This window comes from Gavia stellata, chromosome 3 (assembly GCF_030936135.1).
Source record: "Gavia stellata isolate bGavSte3 chromosome 3, bGavSte3.hap2, whole genome shotgun sequence".
NCBI classification, from domain to species: domain Eukaryota; kingdom Metazoa; phylum Chordata; class Aves; order Gaviiformes; family Gaviidae; genus Gavia; species Gavia stellata.
The window spans coordinates 37,193,551-37,220,706 of NC_082596.1; the positions used below are offsets into that span (position 1 = coordinate 37,193,551).

Sequence of the window (27,156 nt, forward strand, 5' to 3'; positions counted from 1 at the left end):
GTCACTTTTGTCTTATAAGTAAGTTTTGTTTGCTTGTTTGAACAGACAGCCAAGACAAAATTTCTAAAATAAGAAACAAAACTTCTTTGTAATATGGTGAATATAAAATGCAGAAGTCGCTTTAAAGGATGCCGTTATATCAGAGACTCTCCTAGGGGAAGCTATCAGGAAGTTTTTGGTTTTTTTTTTTTTACGGTTGGACTTGATGATCTTACAGGTCTTTTCCAACCTTAGTGATTCTGTGATTCTGTAATAATTTCAGAAAAATTGGTAATTTATTTGTATGTATTTTGTTGGTACGATTGGAAATGGAATCATAAGCACAAGGTGCAGAGGCTGATTTTAAGGGCACGAAACACCTCAACCGGAGAAAACAGTTATATGAAGGTGACAGTAACGATCAGGCATGGTTCTGTTTACCAGAATATGTTGGTGTCACGGCTCTAATTCTGGACCGCTTATTTGTTGTTGCTGAATCATGGAAGTATTTATTTTTATTAATGACAAAAAATGTAAAAAAAAAATTAGGAGGCATGTAGAACTGGGGCTACAGGATCTGATATAGACTCAATCTGTCCTTAATTTTGCTAAATTCTTCAGGGGCACAGCTTATGCTGGAAAACTTTCAAAACTGAGATAATTCCTAACAATCTGCCTCAGGATGACATTTGCATGCAATTACAGTCCTACTAGGTATAAGATTAATTGGCAGTAGCATGCACGTCACATAGTGGTATGTTTTGCTGTAGTGGCTCTTCTGTAAGTTAAATTACATCATTTAAATTTTTAAAAATATAAGTCATATCTGTTTTAGTGTCAGAATGTTCCATTTTGAAATTTACATAAAAATGTCAAGAAAGGGATGTTTCTCAGACAGATACGGAGTGGGTAAATTATGCAGCATTAAATAGCTCAGCCCAAGAGCTTAAAGTGTGTTTGGGTTCTTTTTTTCTTTTTTTTTAACAAGTAAAGTTTCCATTCTTGTAACTTTGCTTTTTTCTTTGCTCCTCCTGTCTAGCTTTTAATAACCCACGAGCAGGGCAACTGGGCAGGTTATTACCAAACCAGAATTTACCACTTGACATCACACTGCAGAACCCAACAGGTGCAGGAACTTTCCCACCCATAAGAACAAGTAGCCCCTATTCAGTGATACCTCAGCCGGGACTGATGGGCAGGAATGAAGGGATGATAGGAAGTCAAGGAACTTTAGGCAACAGTAGCACAGGTAAGATGACTTTCCGTGTTTTTTAAATATACTTGCATAACAGACTATAGCAGATGTAACTTAACGTTGGGGTTATTACAAGTACAGGTTATTAAAAGTGCTTTCCAAAAAGTCTGGAAAAAAATCGTGTTTCGTGGGCTGTTATGTATTGGCGTATTTATTTGGAACTTCTGTTTCTGCATAGTTTAGTCCTGCTCTTTATGCACTGCTTTTCACCTACCTGAAAACTTCTAGATGAACACATTGTATTGGCAGTTAGAGTCTGTTCACATCAATGTTCCAGATTCAGCTGAGGCTTAGATAGGTAAAGATCCGATCTTTCTGCCTCAAAAAAGCAAATAAACAAACCACTTCTCTGTAGAGGTACTTCTTTCAAAACAAAATTGTGGGCAATACTGTTGCCCTTATGATGCGTGTCTCTACAGACCTTGGGTTTGCCCTTGGTTATCCTTTATTTATTAGCCTTAGTTCTCATTTTAAATTAAAGAAATGCTAATGCTTTCATCATTTTCTGCAACATAAACTTTTTGGGAACCGTCAGATGTTGCAGTGGTATTACCTTGTCATGGATTATGCCTGAGCTGTGGTGCACTGATTTATTCATGTTGCCCTAATATTATGCAAAGACACCATAGGGGGTATCTTCTTCTTCACAAGAAAAGTCTGTCTGATTGACTTATTTCAACTAGTACACAGTTTGAGACTGTCCAAGTGTGCAACAACTGCTAAGAACTCTAAGTAAACAAATGGGTATTGTAAGTCCTTTCAGCTGGCTATTCACTGTCAAAATTTTGTATTTAGTTTGCATCAGTATTAAAAAAGACATGCTGCCAGATACTGAAATACCCTATTTAAGCAGTTTAGAGGTCAACTTGTAGTCTTTCAAGTGTCCTATTATTTTCGTGTTCTGTATACATATTAGAGGATGTTATTCATCTTATATATACAAGTTAGAGAGTATTATCTGTGTTCCTGCCATATGCTCTAACACACCACATATTTCAGCTGATAGAATATGTATACAAATAGAACAAACCTGAGGATGTAACACTGAAGCAAATTTTGTACAGCAGCTGAAACAATGACCCTCTTCAGAGGGTTTTTCTCCTTGGTTATATATCACCAAATAATTGAACTGACAAGTAATAATTATTTGTGTGGCTTTCAGTATTCATTTAAGGATGTTGCAAAATGCAACTGGAGAGACCAGTAGTCCAATCTGAAATCAGATTATCTGCTCTCTTGGCTGTATAAAATTGAAATGTATAAATACTATGAATGCATATCTTTGGGGTTTGGGGGTTTTTGTGTTGGGGTTTGATTGGGGGTTTTTTTGGCTACTGTCAGGGTGTAGTACTCTATATATTCCAAGTGTAAATAAACTGTATCAGTTGTTTACAGTAGATGTAGGAGGACTTCCCCTAAAATAACGGTAATGAACTTCAGCATCTATCGGAAAGTTCCTGTGAGTAATTTCCCTGCACCGTATATTGGTTTGAAATTATCTGGGTGAGCCCTGAAGCTAAGAAGGCTCTAGGTTCTGAATGAAAGGACTTGCCAAAAGACGTTTGCAGAATGTGAATTTAAATTCAGTCCTTCTAATTCGTAAGCGTGTGTAGCATAACATGTTGTTTCTCAAGTCTTCATTCTCACTTAGCACTTGGAAAGTAAAGCACTGACACACACTTCAGCAAACGTGATTCATTTCCTGAGGAAGGAAGTTAGGGCTATCCACGCACCCTCAGCACCTGTTGCAGACTACACGTGGGAACACTTACTCTGAACAGCGTTTCGGAAATGATAAAAGGATCTTCCTCCTGTAAAATGTGTAATGATCTCTAGTCCCTTGACTAAGCAGCGTAAGGCATCATTCTGTAGCCTTGCACATCTGGGTGGGCAGTTGTAGTAGAATGTGCTTTGAGTGGACCTCCTGCATTTTTGTCGCTAAAAATGCAGGTCATCAGGCAGTTGTAATGCTAAAGCTGTTCTGAATCATGTGCCGGCACCTGAGTCTGTTTGGCTTTTGTGCAGGGATGATCGGTGGCAATGCCCCTCGGCCTGCCATGACATCTGGAGATTGGGGAAGCCAGGCCTCTGCTGTGAGGGTGACCTGCGCGCCCACAGCTAGTGCCATGAACAGGCCGGTGCAAGCAGGCATGATCCGCAACCCCACGGCCAGCATCCCCTTGAGACCCAGCAACCAGCCCGGCCCAAGGCAGATGCTTCCATCTCAGGTCATGAATATGGGTAAGTCAGGGTGCGTGTGGAGTTGTGCTTTTTGGCATATGCTGGATTGTCAAAGATGAAGCAGAAAAAAAAACAAAAAAGAAAAAACAGACTCATTGCAGTTATAGATGTGATGAGAACCATATTCCACAGTGAAAGTTGCCCGTGGAAGTGGGAAGGAAGGTGTGCAAAACACTACCTTTTAACGCATCTATTGATACGAACAATTCCTGCTACTCTGTAGCTCCACAGTGGTGTGGCCAAAGAAAAAGGATATGAACTTGCTCTTGTTTATTGAAGACTGTGGGGTTTTTAAGAGGACTGGGAATGCTGGCAACACTATCATCGTTCTTGGTCACTTTTAAAGCAAGTACATTATTATATTGACTTTATATGCTGTCTGTTTTTTATGCTTATTTTACTAATTTTTTGCATCTGTGGTGTCGTATTGCTGTTTTGTGGTTTTGAACCACTTTTGAGTTCTCATGTTATTTTCTCAAATTTTAAAAGCAATTTTTAACAAAAAAATCATGATGCTTTTAAGTGTAATGTTACTGAAGTCTTAATGTTTTTGTTTGCTTTTACTATAACATAGATAATTCAATGGAGAGAGCTAACATGAAAGTAGATTCTTTTCACAAAAGTTATGTGGTTATTTTTCCTCGATTAGGGCCATCCGAATTGGAGATGAACATAGGAGGACCTCAGTACAGCCAGCAGCAGGCACCTCCAAATCAGACTGCACCGTGGCCAGACAGCATCTTGCCTATAGATCAGGCAACTTTTGGTAGTCAGAACAGGTGAGTCTTACCGTCGCATCAAAACATGGGGAGATTGTACAGGCCCGTATTTTATACGCCTCATGGAAACAAAGCCCTACGTAAAATACTCAACAAATGTATCAGTTTAATGCTTGTAGTATTTTATACTCATGCAATGTATACATGTTCCAGTACTACTTATAAATGCTCTCTTTGCCATTTAATGTGTTGGAAGAATTGGAAGTTCTGTATCACAGTGAATGCTGCCAGTGCTTTGGGTAGCTGCACCACTTTCACCTCTCGAAGATTAATACAGGCATGATTCTGTCTGGTTTTGCCGGTTTTATTGTTAACAATTGTACTTAACACTAAATGTGGAAAAATGCTAGAGCCTTTGTAGTTATAACATAGCTGTCTTCTCCTGCAGTGGGGTAGCATTTTAAGTAGTGCAGGACATTGTTAATTTCTGTTTTGTTTGGGGTTTTTTAATTGACCTAAACTCTGTAAAAGGTGAGGGAGGAAAGATGAAATGAAACGGAGGCTGCCTCTTCCCTGAAGTTAGCTCCTCTTCCGGTATCCAGAACCACAGTTTGATCACAAGTTATTAACTCATGTGTAGTATATTAACTTCGTTCATCATTAAGGTTTCTAAATAATGCCATAACTATGAAAAGCAATTTACACTTCTTTAAAAAAAGGCATGTCTTCTCCAAAAAGTTTGCCGCTTAAATTAGAGAAACTATATATATGTATGGACTGTGTAAGTGATACAAAATGGTCAGGTAAAAGAAAAATGTTGAAATATTTTGAATTGCATGAGTGGGATATTTTTCAGTAGTAAGTGGGAGGAGTGCTGAAAAGATAACTAAAAGGAAGCAGTTGGAAAAAAGTGTGTTTGGAGAAAGATTAATCTTCTGAGTACATTCTCTTAATTTTCATTATGAAAGGATGTCCGAAAATAGTATCTGTAAATTTAAGTGTGGCATTTTCTCTGTTACTTTTCTAACTTTTTCATGCTTTTCAAGGTGTTTCCTGGTGCTAATTCTTCCCCAGTTAGGGTGTCCATATGCCAAAAGCACCGTTTGCATAACTTAAATGATCACTTAAAAAATGACACCGTAAAAGAAAATACAACGCCATGTTTTGCCAGCAAGCCAGGCAGATAATTCTTCCATTTTGTTGCCTTTGCATTTCTCATAATTTCCTTGTAGCTGAAGATGAAGAAGAAAGTTCCCATTGAGTTGCATCTGAAAGTAAACATATTTTGATCGTTTACACCCGAACACAGATGATAAATTGTTTGGGGCTGCCATTTCTGTTTTTATTAATCTCTGGGATTTGTATTTTTATAATCTTATTATCATCGTGAGTATTACATTTGATAAAAGTTAAATAGTGAGTAAAATTTTTTCTTTTAGAGAAAAAGTAAACATTATCATTGTGGTACGTAAAAGATAAGAGGAAGAAAATAAAGTAATTGTCATTGTTTAACATACAAAATTTGACAAATGTTTTCAACTTTTTCTTGCCATATGTATTCATGCCCATTTACAATTTGAGGGAGGTTTTTTGGTTAGCCTCATCAATTATTTTTCCAGATCACAGATCCCTTCTTATAAGTCATCTTTAAAGTTTGCAAGCAATTTGATTCAAATAATTTTTTTGCTCTTCCCTTTTACTGATTTATAATTCTATCTGTGCGAGTTATAGAAACTTCTCTGTATATGAGATACATTAATACTTCACGGTGTTTTAAAGGTACATCATATATATCCTTATTTTTATTTTTTGTAGTCCAGGATCTAATTAAAAATAATACGTTTTTGTTCATTTTCCTGCTTGCTATCCTTTGGGTTTTTAGGTGTATAGCCTGACGATGCAGCTCTTTCCTTCTGCTTAGCTTTGACATAGAGATTAGACTTCCATAGCAACCATATATCTCATTATGGAAACTAAATACACAAACACGTTTCTTTGTTTTTCCAAACAGACATGTAAAAAGGCTTCACATATAGTGCTGTTTTCTCCCTCCATGTGCGACAGCTTTTGTTGTCTCCGAGTAATTATCTGGGCTGAGATTCTGTCATGATGCGCATATAGTAGCTGCCCTTGCTTGCAGAATGCTTTGCTCTTTATATTTTCTATTGTAGTCTTGTAGTATTGTGCGTGAATTAGGGCTCATGTGTTAACCACAAAACAAAAATATGTCATTTGGCTGCAGATAAGGCGTTATTTCAGATTTAGTTTGTTTCTCAGTGAGTTTTGTCCTTTGGGTTTGGAATAAACCTTTATTCTGCCTTTGTAACTGGGAGTGTGCTTTGCATACAAATTCAGGGGTGAGGTAAGCAGGATTTATAGAGCCAGCACACTCTGCCTGACAATATCCAAATTCTTGCTGACACCCTTCTGAGGCACATAACCAAGTGCATAAACTGGTACCCAAGTGCGCAATTCCATAAGATGGCTTGAGCTCCTCATGAAGTGTTTTGCTGCAAACAAAAAGGGGAATGTCCTTTTCTCCCTGCTCCCTCATGCTTCTGGCCCACTCTTCCAGAGGTTCGGTTTGTGCGAGCTGAGGCAATCCTCGGACCCCTCTGTGACCTCTTTGGCTCGCTTAGTCTGATAGAAAACCAGTTACGAAGAGTGTCTATGGAAGTGAGTTCTTCTACTTGTGATAGTATACTCAATCTAACGTCTAAAATTCAAAGTTACAATTAGTTTTTAAAAAAATTATTTAAACTTCTGTGTTCAGTGGCTATATTCTATACTGACTTCTTTGTTCCTCTGCTGACCCTGTAATATGAAATCAGCACTTGGGCGTACCTTTAGTGTGCTTGCTTACTTGTCGGATACACTGTGCTTGTAGGGTCTTGACAGGCATTAATCACGCTATTTAGTTATTTCTTTGGGTCGCATAACTTTCATCCAGAATAGTTTTCTAAACAAAACTGGCAGCGATTGAAATAATTTCTGTCTCCACTTGTTAGTTCAATTTGAGTACTAATCCTCTGATATTATTTCTTGTTTTTCAGCAGCTGTTTACCAACGCTGTGTTCATGTTTTCACAGGCAACCGTTTGGCAGCTCACCAGATGATCTCTTGTGTAATCATCCTTCATCAGAGTCGCCAAGCGATGAGGGTGCTCTCCTGGATCAGCTTTACATGGCATTAAGGAATTTTGATGGTTTAGAAGAAATCGACAGGGCTCTAGGAATACCAGAACTAGTTAGCCAGGTATACTGGACACTGCATTGCATGTTTTAGGTATCGCATTTAAAGGATATTTTGTCAAGGTGGAGGTAAAATGCGTGTTGAAAAGGGGGTTTATAAAACACTTCTTGCGAGCTAGGATGGAGTTACATGTTTTGGTGGGAGTCCGTCTAACGGCTCAGTGTCATCTGAAAAGCTTCCTTCAGCCCCAGGTTTAGTCTTCCTTCCCCTTCCCTGCCACCGTCACCTAGCTCTCCTTCTTCTGACCTGTGCTGAGCCACTTCGCTTTGTGCAACTAACCTGACCTAAACCAAAAAATTAACAGGCTTCTTATCTGGTGGTCAGAGGAACAACTGTATGGGAGAAAGGTAAGATCATGGCCAGCAACAGGGTATAGGAAAGAAGAAGAGAAGAATATGAAGACCTAGGAGCAGAGGAGCAAGATCAAGACCTTTGTGTGATGGGGGCAACAAGCTTTTGAATGAGCAAACCTGTAACATGTAATTTCACCCCTAGTTTTTCCCATAGTTGATTAATGTGTATTAAGGGACGAGTTTCAACTGAAGCAGCTGATTTCATTCCAAGCACTGAAAACTGTAATTTTTTTTTTAAATTACGAACATGCTTCCTAAACTTCGCAGCATGAATTCGTTCTATTCTTTTTCATCCATTTTTTTCCCCACAGTTATTTTTTATTAGCTTCCAGTTGGTTCTTGTCCATTTCAGTCTTATATGATGCAAAAAAGTGTGGTAAAAAAAAAATAATAATTGGGGGGGGAAAGTTAGCACTTGATGTTTCTGGCATCAAAATTGTATTTCCAAAAATGTCTATACGTGTCTCTATAATGATTTAATATTCTCAGACAAGCCTAGAATACCTGTTTCATTTCCCAGCACTCATCAGCATTCTGAGCATAACTTCTGAACTAGCTCTGCATTTTAGATATGAAATAGGACCAATGAAATCCTGCTTTGGACATGAGAAAATTATCTCCAAGCCTATTTGGTACAACACAGAACTCAGTGGGGTGTTAAGCTGGAGATATAATTTATTGGTGAACTTCAATTTTGCAGTGTGAAACTTTCATGCAATATGACATAGCTTTTGGAATACCACCACCAAAAAAATATGAATAATGTTTTATTTCAAACTAAGTGGTAAATATTTTTCTATTTCATTAATACCTCAGTGGAAACAGTTAAAGAATTTTGCAGATAAAAGAACTGTTGCATTTTAGAACATGTTTTTTAAATATCCATCAGACATTTTATAGGCGCTTAAAGTCTTTCTTTCATGAGGGCACTGAAATTTACATTAACTTGATTTCCAAGGTCAGTGTGGAATAAGCTATAAAATTATTCTGGCTAGAGCAAATATTAGGGGAGTATCTAGAATAGAGTTTAGAGTTGTGTTAGCTTTTTTATGCGAATGGATAATCAGTTTGTGCGAAAGTGTCCTGAAAGAATTAGGCACTCTGTTCACATTAGCTTCTGTAATAGTTTCAGGCATCTTTACTTGAAGTCATTATTTCGTTTAAAGGTACTGATAAAAATCTACGTTCTTATCCTTATTCATTTGTAACGTCTTTGAATTTATCTCGGATTCAATGGCAACAATATGCTGGCATCACTTCATTTGCAGATTTTCATACAGCATTTGTCATTTCAGGTTTTTATTCGTTAGCAGAATGATACAATGGCCATGTTAAGAACATGACAAAGATTGTGGGTCTTGGTTTAAAAAAAAAAAAAAAAGAAAAGAGAGGAGGAATTTGTCTCCATGAATATGTTTTGACACTTAAAAATACAATTCTATTTCTTTCTAAGTTTTATATTTAGGTAAAGAAAATTTATGTAGTTTTCTGTTTAAAAACATTCACAGGCCAGAAGGTTGGTTTTTGCAGGGTGGCTGTATTAGTCTTGTATAATCCTGTGAAAAGCCCTGTCCTGCCAACTGTTCCTATTGTTCCCATATTTCTGCAGAGCCAAGCTGTCGACCCAGAGACCTTCCCCAGCCAGGAGTCGAGCATCCTGATGGAGCAGAAGGCTCCGGTATTCTCCCAGCAGTACGCGGCGCAGGCTCAGATGGCGCAGGGCAGCTATGCACCCATGCAGGACCCGAGCTTCCACCCCATGGGGCAGCGCCCGGGGTACGCAGCCCTGCGCATGCAGCCCCGGCCCGGCCTCCGGCCCGCCGGCATCGTGCAGAACCAGCCGAACCAGCTGCGGCTCCAGCTGCAGCACAGGCTCCAGGCACAGCAGGTACATCTCTGTCCGTGCCTGGTTTCACGCTGGCGCAGGTGCCTCTCCTAGGCGGCACTTACTGCCTGTCAGCTTGCTCCAAACAGACCAGGTCTTCAGTGTGTACCCTGTTTTATTATAGCCCAGTTCCACTTTTAAACTAAAAACACTAGCCATAATGAGTTTTGCCGAGACAGTACCTTGCGTGTTCTCTGTTTTGGTCTTTTTTTGCATCTTTCCTATAATACTCTCCAAGAATGTGTCTAGTATTTAAGCCTAGGTCTCACTAATTCTTTGAGCAAGGCGACAGTGGTGCTTTTTGTTATATGTCTTCTGCTTTTTGTTATGTCTTGACTCTTCCAGCAATTTAAATGCTTTTATTGCTGCCTGTTACGTACATCCTTTTTTTTTCCCTTGGCTTTGGTCTACTTTTGAGGATCATTTTATGTTGTTGTTTCTTGTTAATTTTTAAATATATAGGTTCATAGTACTATAAATAAGATATTTATCCTTTTCTAGTGGAGGAGAAAAGGTAATTTCTGCCTTTAAACATCAGGATATCGTCTAATTCAGAGTAAACCTCAACAGTCCAGTCCCAAACTCAAAAAGGGCAGGAACTGTAAAAGCAGCATGTTTGGTAAACAGCTTAATGCCTGTGTTGTTATTTGTATGGTGTATTATCTCCTTAAGAAACAGGATTCTGTGAATGATAATAGGACTTCAGCAGGAAAACTCGTCCCTGCTTGAATATGTAAAACTAGGTCCTAAACCAACTGATTGGGAACCAGGTGTATATACCTCTGTCTGTAAAATTTCCCTTCTCTTGTTTTCCTTCTAAAAACTTCTGGGTTTTGGTGTTGGGGTGGTTTTTTTCTTTAGAATCGGCAGCCACTGATAAATCAGATCAGCAGTGTCTCCAATATGAATCTGTCTTTGAGACCTGGAGTGCCAACACAGGTGAGAGAAATAGTACTTTTTAAAAAAAAAAAAAATCACTTTGTTTTCTTCTTTCTCCCCCCAGTTAAATACAGTAGTAATGCTATGTGGTAAATACATACAGTAACTTCTAAAGCTTGAATACAAATAATGCAGTCCGTATAATAAGAAGTATGTTTTATTTCTGAGAGTCTTTCCCATATTTACATGGGGTGGATGGTTGTTTACTAGAGATATGATATAACTGCATTTTTAACCAAGCTTCTCATTTCCTAAAGATGTATTTTTTTAATTAGCTACTCTATTTGCAATTACAAATCGCTGCAACATTAAACACTGGTATTATTTCAGTTACTGACTCTTGCACTGTTGGAAGTCTTTCCCAGCAGAAGTATTAATAGGATTATTTTCTCTCATTTAATATTATTGTTAGTTGTGTGGTGGGGGAAGAAAAAAAGAGCTGGAATCTTCCAGATTATTCTAGTGGAGATGCCCCCACTGGTCGGGTTGCCTTAGAAGGGGTTATTGATAGGTGGCGGTGGTTTTCTCTGCAGGGCCCTATCAACGCGCAGATGCTGGCACAGAGGCAGCGGGAGATCCTGAGCCAGCACCTGCGGCAGCGGCAGATGCAGCAGCAGCAGCAGCAGGTGCAGCAGCGGACGCTGATGATGCGAGGGCAGGGCTTGAGCATGACCCCCAGCATGGTGGCAGCCGGTGGCATACCAGCAACCATGAGTAATCCACGGATCCCGCAGGCAAATGCACAACAGTTTCCATTTCCTCCAAACTACGGTACTGGTTCCACCCTCCCAGTGCATTTTGGCAGTCCTTACTCCCCTATGTCCGCCCCGGTGCTGGGTCCAAGCCCCCTTCCCACAGCCCCTTGCCTGGCTTCCTGGGAACAATAGGAAATGTGGAGCTTCAGGCCCCTTGGGAGTCCTCAAACACAACATCGTACCTTCTACTTTCTTAGCTCCAGTACCATGTATTCTTTGAGCACTGCTCTTTTTTGAGCAATAGCAGAAGTGTGTGTTGGTATATAGCTATACATATAAATGCATACAAATGTGTGTGTATACAGGAACATGTCTATGTGTATGTATTGGCTTGATGGACTCTGAATTTTGACTACACTGAACAAACCAATATATGCATTAAAAAGTGCAGATGAAAAAGAAGATATGAACTGATGCTGGCAAACAGCATAAGGTGACCAAAAGCTTCAACAGAAGCAAAGCTGTACAGAATCTTTTTAAATCATTTTTATATTGTTGGGGATTTTTTGCATTTTGGTAATGAGATAGTGCTTAAGTATCAGCTAGATTCTTCCCCCAAAAAGATAATTCTTTGTGTGTGCATTATAATGTAAAATTAGCAACTAACTATTGAGTTTAAATAACAAAAACTCGTTTCAGATTAGGTATTCCCTTCCCTGCCCTTAGACTTGTGTGTGATATGGTAGCTAATACTATTTTGTTTGTGTGTTTTACAAAGCTATATACTGCTTTGTTCTGGGGGAGCATGGGGCAGTTACGTCCATACGGTTATTGTTATACAGCTTCTTTATTTATAAGTATTGTATAAGTTGTATTACAAGTATATTAAATAGCATGTAATGTGCAAGATCTGCTGATAGATCAAATTATGTCCATCCAATTCTAAATTTGCTATCTACTCTTATTGATCTGTTATCCTTTACATCAGTAAGAAGTTAAGTCATGCAGACAGTGAATATAGGAATATGTTTCATACCACCTGATTCTTACACCAGCATTAAGGGTGGCTTGTTTCTGTTGAGTATGCTGTTCGTGATGAGCTTAAACACAACCAAAATGACTTGGTTTAAAACAAAATTTCTGCACACAATTGGCATGTAAGAGCTTAAATTAGGTTTTCTTTGCATCTAGATTTTTTTTTTTTTATTTTACAAAGTCATTAAATGTTTGCATAAAATGTCATTGCCTGTTTTTGCAGGGACACAGAAATAGAGATCCTAAGGTTCTAGAAACTTTAGAAGAAGTTGAAAATTATAGCCTAAATGTTAAAAGGTGGTGCCATGCAGTAAATGGGTCATGCATAGCTTTCACCAAAACGGATTTATAGACAGAAGCAAAATGTTTTATTTGTTGTCTTGAATGCAGATTCTGGAAAAAAAAAAAGTCACTTACCAGTGTTTTTCTTTTTGTCTTTAGAGAGGAGAGACTGCTTGTGTGATTAGGACACACAGGTAGCCAACGCACTTATGCAAAAGTATTTTTTTAAGGTGTTATACATAAGTACTAGTTGATGGCGTCTTGCTTTTAATCTAGATCCCACATTAAGACACAAGGTTATAGGTTCCACATGACATAAGTAGGACTGTGTAAAGACATGTCTGCAGGTATGAGCTCTTGGCTTGTTTTAACTTCAAAAGTACAGTGGCTAAATTTCTTGTTTTCTTCTTCAGGTATTAGTCAGCAGCCTGATCCAGGCTTCACAGGGGCCACCACTCCTCAGAGTCCACTGATGTCCCCAAGACTGGCTCATACTCAAAGCCCCATGATTCAGCAGTCTCAGGCTAATCCTGCCTATCAGTCCTCTACGGAGATGAATGGGTGGGCACAAGGGAATATGGGTGGAAACAGGTAAATCCAGAACAAAACCAAATTGAACACACAAAGTAATGGGATCATTTATGGTCTACAACTATTTATGGGGTTGTTTATATGTAATTGTTTGCTTGTTTGTTTGTTGTTAACTGTCTATCCTAAAAGACATTTCTTTTCAATTTGGCTTGACAAGTTGGTTTAAATTCTGTCTTCATACAAGGCAAAGTGAGTGCATAGCTAAAAGACCTGCATCCACACAATGCATTGCTTTGTCTTTGATAACTGATAAAACACTGTGTGTCCTTAAGAAGCACCTCTGCTGCACAGTGAGCTCCAGCCCCTAACATTTGTGTGGATGCATTTCTTCTGCGGACGATTTTCATGTTGTGCTCCCACACTGCTTTCCACATGGCTGGATCAGCTGAAACGGAGCCTGTGTGTTCCCTACTGCTCTAGAATTGCAGTGACTGGATATCGCCTCCTGCTTTAAACGCTGGAGTGGAACCAGGTTCAATCCATTAGTGCTTGCACATACTGGGGGTCAGCATATAACTGTCATTCTCCAAGAGCATTGTAGCATGCCTCATGCATGCAGTCACCTTTTCAGTTGAGGCCCATGCCCCAGTCGGTATAGCTCTAATAATCAGTTTGTCCACTTTGAATGGGTTGGGTGTTGAATGCCATCAGTAGGCAGCAGTGAGCTTCCAGATGGCAATGATCTGTGCTTTTCAGTGGAAGACAGGAGGAGCTATCAGGTTGGTGTACAGCCTGTGTCACTTGACATTGGGGTGCACACAGTTGGCTCTAGCACAGTGCTTTTGTCATCCTGAAGTCCTCAGGCTGCTCTTACTATCCCAGCCCAGCAACAAATAATTTTCCTGCTGGTTGACAAAGATTTCATAAACCCAGAAAAACAGTATTTCGGTGACAAGGCTGATCCAAATTCCCCTTAAAGCAACTGATTTATCTCTCATCCTCATCCTTGTCCATGCCTCTTCCTCCCTGTCTTCCTGAAGCTTCTGCAGAAGGCATAGCTACCGCTGTCGTGGCTTCTGCTGAAACAGCAGTAGGGGCAGCTCGATAAGACTAATGTTTGGCTCGCTAAACTACAGCGCTACAGTGGAGACATGTCAAATGCGTTTACACAAGCCACTGAGTATTCACAATGATCTGTAGTGTACTGTTTCAGCCATCCAGATAACAACTTAAAAATGGGGTTAGGTGGCCTGAAAAGACATGGAATTGGAAGGAAGAGAATGGTGGGATTTTCTGAGTTTGGTCCTGTGCCCAGAATGCCATTGCACTCCACCAAGTCTCACGGTGCGCAGCAGTAGCCTGATGGAGTACCGAGTGCAATGTTGAGTGTTAACCCTGAAAGATTTCCTCAGCTGTGGGAGCGGTGCTTCACAAGGGAATAAAAGTCAGCCATTGATACAGAGGTAGTTACTGTGTGCCACCTGACACATAGCAGACCTTCCACAGTATTTCAGTCTAGCACAGATCCTCCAAACAGACACATTGTCAGTAATAATTCCTTCATTGACTGTTGAATTATGCTCAAAGAGTAGAAAAAACTGATATGTAAACAGTGAAGTGCGTTTTAGGAAGTATTAAAAAGTTTCTCATATGACTTCCGACATAACGGGAAGGAAGATACTATCCAGAAAGCACTTGACTTTGAATAAAATCTGGGATGAGATCTTCCACAGTTACTCCTCCTTAAGTTGTTCTGAAATGGCCTTGAAGGAACATAGAGGGCACTTAGACTTTATGGTGTTTTTTACAATGCCACATTTTCAAAACCTGATGCTAAGATTTAGTAAATTAATTTCTGCACAATTGCATGTCTATATTAGTGAGCCCACTTGCCATAATTGTATGTGCAAATCTGGTATTCATATGTGCAAACAGGCTCTTTTGCAAAAAGAAGGTGTATTAGACCAGATCCAATATCAACTCAACAGTCCTGTGCTGTGCTAACCCTGGAGGGAGAAAAAGGGGTTTTCCTTTCCCTCCAAAAATTATTTTCGCAAGCATATTTAAAATATATACAAAGCCTATTGAGACAGCTAGTTGGCTGTTATTGCACACGTATAACAGATTTGTACTCTGCCGTAGTTTCACATGCAAAGGCATGCATTTTTGTGCACAGACATGGGACCTTAAGTTTTGAAAACCTATTTCTTAGACATTAATGTAGCTGAAAACTAGTCTTTCCTTTGAAGTTGGCATAAACGTCAGTATGTACAAATTCTAGCTTAAGATGTATTAAAAAGAGAGTAGTTTCTTAGTGGCTTCAGCATTCTAAGTCTGACACATTGCTTTTTCCATTCCTTGCTGTAGCATGTTTTCACAACAGTCCCCACCACATTTTGGGCAGCAAGCAAGCACCAGCATGTACAATAATAACATGAACATCAGTGTATCCATGGCAACCAACACAAGTGGTATGAACAACATGAACCAGATGACAGGGCAGATCAGCATGACCTCAGCGACCTCTGTGCCTACATCAGGGTTGTCCTCCATGGGTCCTGAGCAGGTGAGAATTTAAGGACTTGAGATGACAGCTAGAGGATTTTCTTTGACTTTCAGTAGTTTTTCAGGTCCGCTGCATTGGGCTGTAACTGCTGTAAGCCATTACGTTTCTTTTACTAGTTTTCTTGAGAAATGGTGATAAAAAGGCTTTGTTTTTAGCTCTGCACTCAGATAACCAAGGTGACTGATGAGGTAGAGAGCACCTTTTGCATTTAAATTTCCCATTTTGACCTAGCACCACTGTAGCTAGCACATGTAGCTGGTCCTGGACTTCCATGGAAAGTGCGTGCTGATCTAGCTGCTGTTCTCAGTAGGTAAGTTTCTGTAGCACAGTTGCAGGTCACCAGCGTCCTTGCTAATTTTCTCAGCAGTGGAGGCTAGGACTCAATGACAGGCAGCTGTTTCCTAGAGATAAGAGTGAAGGATGCTGGCGTGGGCGGTGTGTGGAAGATGCTTCTACTGTGTTTGTAGTACCAGTCAATCTGGCACCTTCACGAGCACAAAATCCACGCTTTTTGTAATGTGGCGCATATAAAATAGATTACTGAATCAATAGGTAAGTAAGCTGTTCTTTTCTGCTGAAAAGGGGTTTGCACACTTGTTTTTATTTGAGACTGCTACTTTAGGGTATCTGAAATAAGGAAAATAACATTTATGTTTGTCGACCTACAATTAAACTCACACAGTACATTAATAAGTATTTGACAAACAAGTCCTCTTAATTAACAGGTTCCTATGTTTGTTTCAGAGCTGATATCCCATTTGTTTAACACACAGACTTGAAATTACAAACTTTTCTTAGAAATATTGGCAGGAAAGTACCTTGTGTCTTCAGGGAGCATCTCTTGCTATGGTGGACAATATCGTAAACCTTTCTTCTGAGACCATAATTATGGAATCATTTAGGTTGGAAAAAACTTTTCAGATCGTTGAGTCCAACCGTAAACCTAACCATGCCAAGTCCACCACTGAACCGTGTTCCAAAGTGCCACATCTACACGTCTTTTAAATACCTCCAGGGATGGTGACTCAACCACTTCCCTGGGCAGCCTGTTCCAATGCTTGACAACCCTTTCAGTGAAGAAATTTTTCCTAATACCAATTTTCCAGCCTAAATTTGGTAACAATTTACTTTTCCAATATTGTCCTTTAGCTTAAATAGCTCTTTTCTCTTCTTGTATTTTAGAAAGAGCAATTTATCAACATGATTTTTTGTTGTTGTTTTGAGGTTGTTGGATTGTTTTGTTTTGGGTTTCTTAGGGTTTTTCTTGTAAGTTAAACAAGCCACAGTGTTTCAGTCTCTTCTTGTAGGCTTTAAATTCCCTTTCCTTTTCTGCACCTGTTCCAGTTTGAATCAGCATTTCCTAAGCACCAGAGCCATGTGCATAACACTAGTTCTTCCCCATTTCTCTTGGAATACTCTGACAGATATAGCCCCAGATCACATTTGTCTTTTACAGCTGCTGCATACTGGTGACCTGAAGTAATTTTGATACTCCCAAATCTGTCACCTTCTCTGATATTCCCAGTTGCTACACCCAACTATAGCAGATTTTTTATTATTATTATTAGTTGCCAAGTGCACACTGTTGCACACATTTAATGTAGTAAAACAATAGTAAAAGCAAAAAAGAAAAGAGTGGGGATTTGAAGGTGACAGCCCAGTATGATTCCTCAGCATACCCATGCTACATAATTTTCCTCAGGAACCTGAATTGAGAAACATGCATTATAGAAGGAGATCTGGTTTTATTTCAAGATTTCCATGCAGACTACTGTTTCCACTAGCACAGTTGTCACACTGCTTTTCCTTCCTGTTAGACTACAAGATCTTGTTTCAAGAGAGCATTTATCTAACTTCCAGTAAGCTGAATAGGCGGAGGTTCTTTATCCATCAAAACATTTGTTTTTCGGCACGTCAGTCCCTTTTGTGGATCTACTTTAAACTCCGTCGTCATAACCTTCTTCTAGAAGTATGAACAGAGTAACCAAGACGGTGATTTAACAGTGACGGCACCAAAGCTGTGTAGAGTCAAGTTCTGCTTCTAATTTCTCTTTCAATCCATTGTTTGCCTTGGCTCTGTTAGGGGCAATGTCACACTGGAGAACGCATACTAAAACCCTTACGATGATCCCCAAATCCTCCTCAGCACATTCTACGCAGATGAAACCTGCGGTTTTTGTTCCCAAATGTATTACCTTCCTTAAGTGCTGTGGCTCATTCTATAACTAACCTGTTTTCCTCCTGCTTTACCACCCCAGCACTGTGTCATCTGCAAACTCTGCAAGCAAATGTTTTATGTTTCGCCTAGGTCAGAGGTGGCCAACTGGCAGCTGAGGGGCCATTTCTGGGCCACAAGACAGTACTTCTTAGTCCTCAGGAATGTTTGCTGTGCTGCTTCACATTTTCTTTTCTGAGAGACAGGAATAAAAAAAAATATTTATATTAATACTAAAATTGGTTTCTTTTTTCCTGTGTTCAGGGCATAGTGTTTTACAATTTGGCATCTTTATTTAGCAATTGACCTAGGCTGCACTAAACTTTTTCTTGTAACTGGTGGTTTTCAAGATTACTATATTTTCTTTAATTCTGCTGACTGTTGCCATTTCATTCATTCTTTTGGCTTTTTTTATAGTCACCTACACTTTTACTTCCTTATTCATTGCCATTTTTTTGTTCCATAATACATAATTTTAACTTCACGTGCTCATCTCTTTCTAACCACAGCGAATAACAGTGGTTACACTATGAATGTGTTCCAGCTTTTGAAAAAAAACTTAACACTTCGTATGTTACTGGATGGTTTTGGAAGTAATATGTATTACTTGTTAGTAAAAAGTTGTGCCTGGGCTTATTTACCTGGCGAGAAGCAAGTATATTACCTTTGGTACCAAACAGGTTGATTTGGCTGTGTCTCCTGTCTCTCTTTGTGGCACTATGCTGTATCATGCAGACATATCCAGAGTTCAAAAATACTAAGTTTGGTGTTTATCTGCACATACTGGTATATCTCCAGTTTCTCTTATTTACTACCTAGGCTCCCAGCATCACCAAGGAGATAATGAAGATTTTGCCCAAAATGATGTGTTTTCCCTGGGCTTGCTATTTATGATGCTTAGAGACTTCTTTATGTACTTGAGGGATCAGACCTTGTCTCGTTATCATCTTCTCCCTTATAATTCCGTTAAAGCTCTCTAGGCTGCTCTTACTAGTGTGTCTTCTAGGAGGCTGATATCAGGAATGCTGAAATGCTAGCCGCCAGGTCTGCAGGTTCCTTCTGTCCAAAACAGCTTCCCCAGGCATCGAGAAAATGTAAACCTTCCCAGTGTTGCATGATTCACAAAACTTACTGTCTCCTTGGTGTCATCGTCTTCTTGTTTGCACAATGGACTGTTGCTGTGGTTTTGCCTGTTACTTATTTCGCATCACGGATCCATGTTATTTACTGAGTTGTCAGACAGGCAATTTGAAACCTATGCAAAGGAAGAGACTTTTCAATATATGAAGTAAACCACTATCTAGAAGTCCACTCAAAGTAGATGTTTATTAATCAGCACAGGTGCAGTACTCCCCAGGCCAGAATTACCATGGCATCTACAATGAATTATCTTGAAACAGTATTTTGATTTTGTCCAGCATACTGGATGAAAGGAGCTCTAGAGTGGTAGGAAACTTTTCTTATTAGACACCTTGTATATAATTCTGCTTTATTAGCAGGAGGCTGTATTAATGTGCATAATTGCAAAGGAATTGTAAAACATCTTCTGTCTTGTTTTAATCAGATTTCATATCTGATAACACCACTTGACCTGTCTTCGGAAAATGATAAAAACCCTTCCATTTCTTTGTCCTTCACCATACTTTTCTGGTTGAATTGTTATTGCAGTCAGAAAAGTTAATGTGGTTGTTTTGTTTCAAGGACTGCTGAAGCAAATGTATTCATATAACGAAACAGTAGAATTCTTTTGTATCTGTTATCATGCCAGTCAGGATTCTTGCATCATCACTGGCAAAGAGATTCTGTGATAGGAACTTCACTGGTGCCTTTGCTGTTTTTGTGGCGTGCAGCCTGGAACCATCTTCCTTTTCCATACCTGTCCTAACTCTGCCATGACGCAAATCATGCACTCATCTTTTTGTTCCAAAACTGCTGTAGATTCAGTATACAATTTTTTATTTCTGCTTTTTATTTTTTCCTTCCTTTGTCTACTGAACAAAAAGAAAAGGCATTTGTGCCTGTGCATCCTGATGAATGTTGATCAATAGCAGAAAACACTTCTCAAACGTGGATTCTGTTGCTTAGTCAAATGCATGTAGATAAAGCTGCGAAGCTGTCGTCTTTCTTTCCAAACAAAATAGGGTGGTTCTCTTCCCTTCTGATATAAATTTTCAGATTCAGGTTTAAAAATCTGCCCATTAATACGAAGAAGCAGAAAGCATCGCTAGAAGGCTTGCAGCGCTAAACAATCAATTTCTTCAGAGTTGAGATTCCTATGGCAAAAATCTTTGAGCTTTTAACCTTTCCTGTTGAACTGCAGTCTTGTCTCTGGAAGCATTTGAAACCACCTTTTTAGTTGGTTGCATGTGATTGCATTTAGCTTTGTGACATTTTGCAAAATTGGAGAATAGCAACAGAAACAACAGTCAGGAGGACCTGAAATGAGAAGATGTGGGTGTGGTAAATTCAAGACAGTCTTCACCCCTTGCTGCAGCATGTTGCTGTAGCTGAAGTGAGGCAGTGCAGTGGCAGAATCTCCTCTCCTTGGCAACACGAGTCTCCTAAAGGGCAGGTGACACAGAAAATATCTTTTTCCTTCCAGCAAAATCTGGAGGGGCACATCTTCACTACTATCACATCCGTCTAGTCTGAGGGAAGTAACAGAAAGAACCGAGCCAACAAAGACTCCCTAGGAAGAGGTTTCTTTCCCTGTAAAACTTCTAAGGAAAGCTGGATTTTCTAGTATTTCAGAACCGTGCTGAAGGGCTGTGCTTTGTATTTTATACTAGTTCCTACATGGTGAGATTAATCCTTTAAGAAAGCAATGCTGTAAATTTGGCAGACCACTCTTTACACATAACTAAGCATGACAGACCCTTTGGTTGTGCAGAAACACACAGCTTCAATACTTTCCCATGGCTGTCTTCAGAAAATTGTTGAGACCATCCCTTTAGGAAAGCATGCAGCTGGAGGTTTTCCAGTGTTATGCTATCTTTCTCCCATTGCTTACGAGCAGAAAAATTAAGTGTCATTAAAACTGAGTCAATAGTCAGTATAATTCAGCCTAGCTTTTACCTCATCAGGCTTTGAAAAAATTGTGTGGTGGTTTGCAAGCAGAAAAGCTCTGTGTTACTGAGGTTAGGAAAGCAGTTACGCGTTTCTGCTTTCAGGACTTTCATAGCAGGCATGTCCTCTTCAAATAACATTGACCTCATTTATGGAGCCTGTTTTGTAAAATGTGCACAAGGGTCGTCGTATCAGGAATGAAATCTTTGTTCTTGACTGTGAAGCAGAATAATACGAGTCAAACACACGCTGCACAAGAAGGGTGCTCAGCTATATAGTCACTTCCCTGATTGCAACATCCTCTCAAAAGTGGATGTTGGTATATGCAAGTAGCATAGTGGTTTATAAGGCTTCTTTTTCATTCCCAGCCCTCTTCCCAACATATTTTTTAATTCATTCTCCTTAATATCTTGTTACCAATAGGTTAATGATCCTGCTATGAGGGGAGGCAATCTTTTTCCAAACCAGCTGCCTGGAATGGATATGATCAAGCAGGACGGAGATGCAACACGGGTGAGAAATGACATACATAGGCAACGGAACTATGAATATACTGTGGTCTAGAATGGATACAGTATCTTTTTACTTACAAAGTTAAAAGTACCCAGGGTAATAGTAATTAAGTTTTTTGCAATTAATTTTTTTAATTCTGCTTTTGGTGACATCTGTATTAAGTGCCTTGTTTAGATCCCACTAGCATTACTGAAGTGAATAATACAGAATACATTTACATTAACAGAATACATTACATTATTGAATTAACAAACAGTCACATTCAGCAGACTTATGTATAGTTGGATTTGCTTTTTACAGAGCAATTACGTGACTATTTGCTGACGATGGGAAAGACTTACTGTTGATTTGTACTTGCACTGCTGCATGCTTAACCCATTTCATGTTTCATCCTGCCTGTGTGTTTTTCCACTTCTCGTTGCATTATACTTAGGGCAAAAATCTCATTAATTATGCAATTTATTACTTTCTGTACAGTGCTGCTTCTGAGAAGAGTGGTAAAAGTGAACTGATTTTCACGCAGATTTCCAGCTGACAGGGTAATTAGCGTTTGCTCAAGTCAAAAATGATTTGCATTCCTGACAGTAACAGTACTAGAGCAAAGACATTGTGGCGTTCTTGGCCTGCGGCCGAGTAAATGAGGTGGTTTTTCTGTGCCCCTCCTCAGTGGAAGGGGTTTTCATGGAAATAATCTTCATCTAAAATAAGTTTCTTACAACAAACCCGGGATTTTGAGACCTGATGCGATCCGGGCCTCGCAGCTGTGCAGACCCATCCAAACGTAAGAAGCTGACCCTCAGTACAGCGCAGCAGCCTCACGTGGGAACCGCCGCGTACCCCACGCGCGTCGTCCCGGGGGCGCGGGGCCGGTGCCCGCCCAGCGCTGCCGGGGCGGTGTCTGAGCGGCGCGGGGGAAGCGCCATCTAGCGGCTGCCGCTCCCGCCCGCCGCTGCCGCCTCTGCCCGCCCCCCCCCCCCCCCCCCCCCAGCCTCTCCGCCTGTCCCGCACCGCCGCTGTCCTGGTCAAGAGGATGGGAAAGGAAGGCTTTAAACTGTCCGTCTCCTCAGCTCCTGCTTGTAATCGCAGTAGGCAGCTCTGACCCGCCATTCCCACAGGAGTCATTTATAACCTGCTGGAGGGCCACCCCTCGCACCGTTGTTTCCCGTTGTCTCCTTGTATGCTCTGTTGAAATCAGAAAGCTGCAATTAAATAAACAAATTTCCCTCTTATGCTGAAGCCAGTAGCAAAAATTAAAGTTTTCTGCTGTTACAGAAATTTGAGGAATAAGGGAAATTTTAAAAATTTGACCGCAAATGTATCAAGGTTACTGAAAATGAAGAGTGTGAGAGTACTGAGGAAGAAGTAACCGTACGTGTATTCTATTGTATCCCTCTCTTTTTTTGCACACGTATGTGTTTAGAACTTCCTGGAGGCCAATTCTTTTCACGCTTTCATGGTTCATTTCGAAATACAAATGCCTGTCTCCGAGAGTGGAGGATCTGTGCGTAGAGTCTCTTCTGCAACCATTTCATGGTCACTTCGATGATTAGTAAAATGATGCCGTATGTTCTAATTTAGCGGAAGCTGTCATACACCGAGGCGTTGTCTTCCTACTCAGTGCGTTCACTAACCAGTTAAATTTCACTTGCGAAGAGAAGCCCGACCGTCAGAGAACAAAAAATACCAGGCACCACTGAGGAAAGAAAGGGAATAAGGCTGTTGAGGGGGAAGCAGTCTAAAGAAGAGGAAGACGGAGGTAGATTTTAAAGAATGGTTGAAGAGAAAAGGAAAAGAGAGTGGATGTGACAGAAAGGGTGCGAGAGAGGGTGGCGAGAAGTCAGGGAAGAGAGTGCGGGTGGAAGGAAATGAGTGGCAGGACTTTGGACAAGGAATCTGTGGGTTTAAATTTAAAATAACAAAGTCGGTGCCATGACAATGAGATGGACAGTGGCCATGTGTGAGAGCAGTTTTGTCTCACCTGGAGACAAGTAACTTCTTAAAACCTCTTGAATTATTTTGTAAGGGTACATCGGACTGCAATCCGAGACTTTACTTTTATTCTACTAACATAGCTCTGACTGTCAAGGAAAACGTAGGTGGTTAATATGCACTATAAATACCTTTTACTGAACTTTGAACTGTAATAGAGGTTAAGTAGCTACTATTTTCATGTGTCTGTGCTATAAACGATTTCTGTGTAACTTTTTTTTTTATTAAAGCTCAAGCTGTGTAATTAGAAAGCCAAGGAGCGGATTAATGTGCTTCGTCCCTTGGCAGTTGTGGCTTTAATGTATGAAAGCTGAGAAGTTCATCTGATAAATGAGAAACTGAGAAACTCATCTGACAAATTTGAAGGTTTTTTCAATTTTTCAGAAAGTGGATCTCAACAACTGTATCATTTCAAGGGATCGGTTCTGTTTAGAGTTGAGTAACCAGGAAATAACATGGTACCGCTGAAATCAGTACAACTATGGATGTCAGATCTCTATATTTATTGTTTTAATTTGTTTGCTTAATACTGTTTCACTTTGTTTTAACATGTTAAGGATAAAACTTCTACAGCTTAAGACTTGGAAGGATGATACTAATGTTTAACAGAGAAGCTGTTTTTAAAGTAGCTAGAGGACAGAGAATTTTCTGTCTCTTTCAAGACACAAAGTACCCTTCATTTGTAGAGCTGAAAATAGTTGCAGCTGGAACAGTTTAATATATTATTTTGCCATTATTGGAACAAATTTGTATTAACTAATTTCACATGGTAAAAGAAGATTTTGAACCTGCTCCTATTCCAAAGTAAATGTCTGAAGAACACTGTTTGTAGCTGAGGTTTTTGAGGGGCGTCCAGTTTAACTTAATACAGTATAGCAGTGATCTTATAGTCAATGATCTCTGGGGTTTTCAGGTTACGTAGAAGTTGCATACATCGGCCATGGAAGTTATTCTGAACAATTTTTCCCACATTCACTATCAGCCTGGAAATAATAATTTGACATATTTCTTTAAAGTCCTGTTTGCTTTGGTTATATCTAAATAAAAAGGGATGGGGGACTTTTTCTAGAGGTACACTTGGGCCTTCTTTGTCTTATTCCCTCCTTTATATATTTTATCACCCTGTGACTGAAATCTTTGTTAAGTTATTAAAAAAACCCTTTTGTGGTGCATGAATTTTTTTCAAGCCGCTGGTACAGTGGAAGCATTTATTTAGCATCTCTGTAGAGATACTGTTTGCTGAATGTCCACTCTGAAAATAAGAACATCTTTGAATTTTCACTTCTGTTCCACACTTTATGATGAAAAAGTGCTAACAGGGTCCCCGAGCTGCCTCGCAACCTGTCAGGGAGAAGAGCCAAAGTTTAGCTTGTCCATATTAGTCAGGATTTGCGGGATTTGTGGTGTCTCTGTGCTGTGATGAAGCGAGGAGGAGCAGGAGCAGGACTCACTGTGTTGGCCTCCAGACCGTGCTTATGGGTGGTTGCCCCCAAAGAGCTCCAGCTGTCCCAGCTGGGCTGGGAATAGCAGGTGTACAAAACATAGGACCTTGCTTTCCTGAATCGCGGGTTAGTTCCTGAAGCTGACTTTATTTGACAACAGAGACACGTTTCTAGGCCTTCTGTGATGTAAAGTCCAAAGCATGGTGTAGACAGCTTCCAGAAGGCAGCCTAGCGGCATGCACATGGACCGGTGGGAAAGCTGCCTACTGCCAGCGCCCTCCTGGAGCAAACGGGGCCTTCCTCGCGCGCGACAGGAGGCTGCGAGAAGAGCCGCTCCACTGCTGGAGACACAGGATACAAGAGAAAAGCAACCCCAGGGGAGGAGAAAAATGGGTTTTGGCTGGATTGGCTCTCTGACCTGACTGACCGCAGCGCCCCGTGGGAGCAGGAGTTTGCAAGGGGAGGAAGGCAGTGAGGCACAGATTGCAGTCACTGGAAGGGACGGTCTTAAAACAACTGCGAAAACCACATCCTGAGGTTTTTTTTAAATAAGAAAGTACAAGATAATCAACTCAGCTGAAACCAGTTTGTATTCTGTTTGTGTAAGGGTAGTAAGTATGATGTAAAGAACATCTCCAGGAATCGGTAGCTGAAGGCTTTTTCACTTCTTTATTCCCTTTTTTATGATGATTCTTGGAGGGGAAAGTGAACCAAGGCAGTTGTTCCCTTTGAGAGTGATAACAGCAGTAACACAGGGAGATTTTGCACATACTTGGAAGTATGAGACTTCTCTTAAACCGTATTGCTGTGCCTTTAGCTGTAGTCTAGGAGAGGCAGATGATCCTGAGTTGTTATAACGTCCGTGTTAATTGGAATGAATTAAGGAACTAAGAATGCACTGAAATTAAACCCCCGCTGATATCACTGGAATTAAATGGCAGGTCAATCGTATCAGTATACACAAAGAAAAGTCTAGCTTTATAAATTCGAAATCATTTTCAGGTTTAAAATAATACACCAATGTATGCTCGATGGTGGGTGCTGCAGTCCAGCATCCAGCTCTCATTCACCTATCCATCTTCACTATTGCAGAAGGAAGAATTCATTTGTTTTTCTCCAATTTCTCTTTTCTTGCAGAAATATTGCTGACCCTGAGAGTGGTTCGGTTGCTCCTTTCTTCAGCTGACTGGGCTTACGGCCCCAAATCCTTACCGGTTTGAAGAGCTGCGTCTGTTTGTCGTGACCCAGCTGAGCTGCCAGCGCCGGTGGCAACTGCCTGCTGCCGACAGGACTCAGCCCTGCCTTCCCGAGGGGAGCCGGGCGGTCGTTGCCGAAGAGCAGCCTCTTCTTTGACAGTCTGAAGCTAGCGTACAGACAGTTGCTCAGTCTGTTCACTGCATTCACCTTAGTGCAACTTAGATCTCTCCTGCGAAGTAAATGTTGACAGGCAATTTTCATAAACCATGTCAGATTGAATGTATTTAAATGTCTGTATTTAAGGAAAAAACAACCATGCTCTTGTTCTGTTTCTGTTTAGTTCTAGACCTTGGGTTTTTTTGCTTTGTTATCCCTGGCTTACTCAGTCTGGTGCAAAGGATTCAGTTCTGTCTGAAAACTGGTGTTTTAGACTAAGGCCTGCATTTTGGGGCGGAGAGGAGGCGTGGAGGAGGGTGTCGAAGCAACGTCTGGTACATATAGAGACCTCCAACAAGTGCGTTCCACTGACAAGTCAGAGAAGACGAACCAATGTAGAAAACTACACAGACCAATTTTGAATGGGGTTAAAGTTGTAAACCAGATGAAAATTACCCTGTTGAGAGGGCTGCTTATAAGGCATTTTGGTTGGGTTTTGTGGTAATGTTTATAATGCAAGTCATTAATCCAAAAATACAAGTTGGTTACATTCTTATTTAATTAAATTCCTAACAATCAGCAAATCCTGATTTTTTTATTTTTTTTTTTTTACCTGGCTGTCCTGACCTCTGTCATCTTCCTCCTCTTTCTAATAGAATTAAAAAGAAAAAAAACAGGTTACTCCTTTATTTCCCTGGGTGTGTTTCCAGCAATCTGGATGGCCTGTTACTGGATGCTGAACAGCAAAGTTCGATGGTAATGCATGTACTGATTATGGTAGTGGCAGACTTGGTGCATAATATCAAATAGCTCAAGATACCTGCTTTAAAGCATGATAATTTCTGG

The 27,156-nt window shown here is 40.2% G+C and overlaps 1 protein-coding gene across 1 annotated transcript in view; it reads left to right on the forward strand.

Annotated features, from left to right (window-relative positions):
* Window positions 1-26,909, forward strand: part of NCOA2 (nuclear receptor coactivator 2) — a 120,689-nt gene extending 93,780 nt beyond the window's left edge. Inside the window, exons 12-22 of the mRNA XM_059836016.1 lie at window positions 1,019-1,228; window positions 3,260-3,475; window positions 4,125-4,254; window positions 7,284-7,449; window positions 9,409-9,687; window positions 10,546-10,623; window positions 11,157-11,394; window positions 13,049-13,226; window positions 15,534-15,732; window positions 21,437-21,526; window positions 26,095-26,909. Coding sequence (XP_059691999.1) covers window positions 1,019-1,228; window positions 3,260-3,475; window positions 4,125-4,254; window positions 7,284-7,449; window positions 9,409-9,687; window positions 10,546-10,623; window positions 11,157-11,394; window positions 13,049-13,226; window positions 15,534-15,732; window positions 21,437-21,526; window positions 26,095-26,106 — 1,796 coding nt within the window. The 3' untranslated portion in view covers window positions 26,107-26,909. The remainder of the gene's footprint in view (window positions 1-1,018; window positions 1,229-3,259; window positions 3,476-4,124; window positions 4,255-7,283; window positions 7,450-9,408; window positions 9,688-10,545; window positions 10,624-11,156; window positions 11,395-13,048; window positions 13,227-15,533; window positions 15,733-21,436; window positions 21,527-26,094) is intronic.
* Window positions 26,910-27,156: the final 247 nt, after the last annotated feature.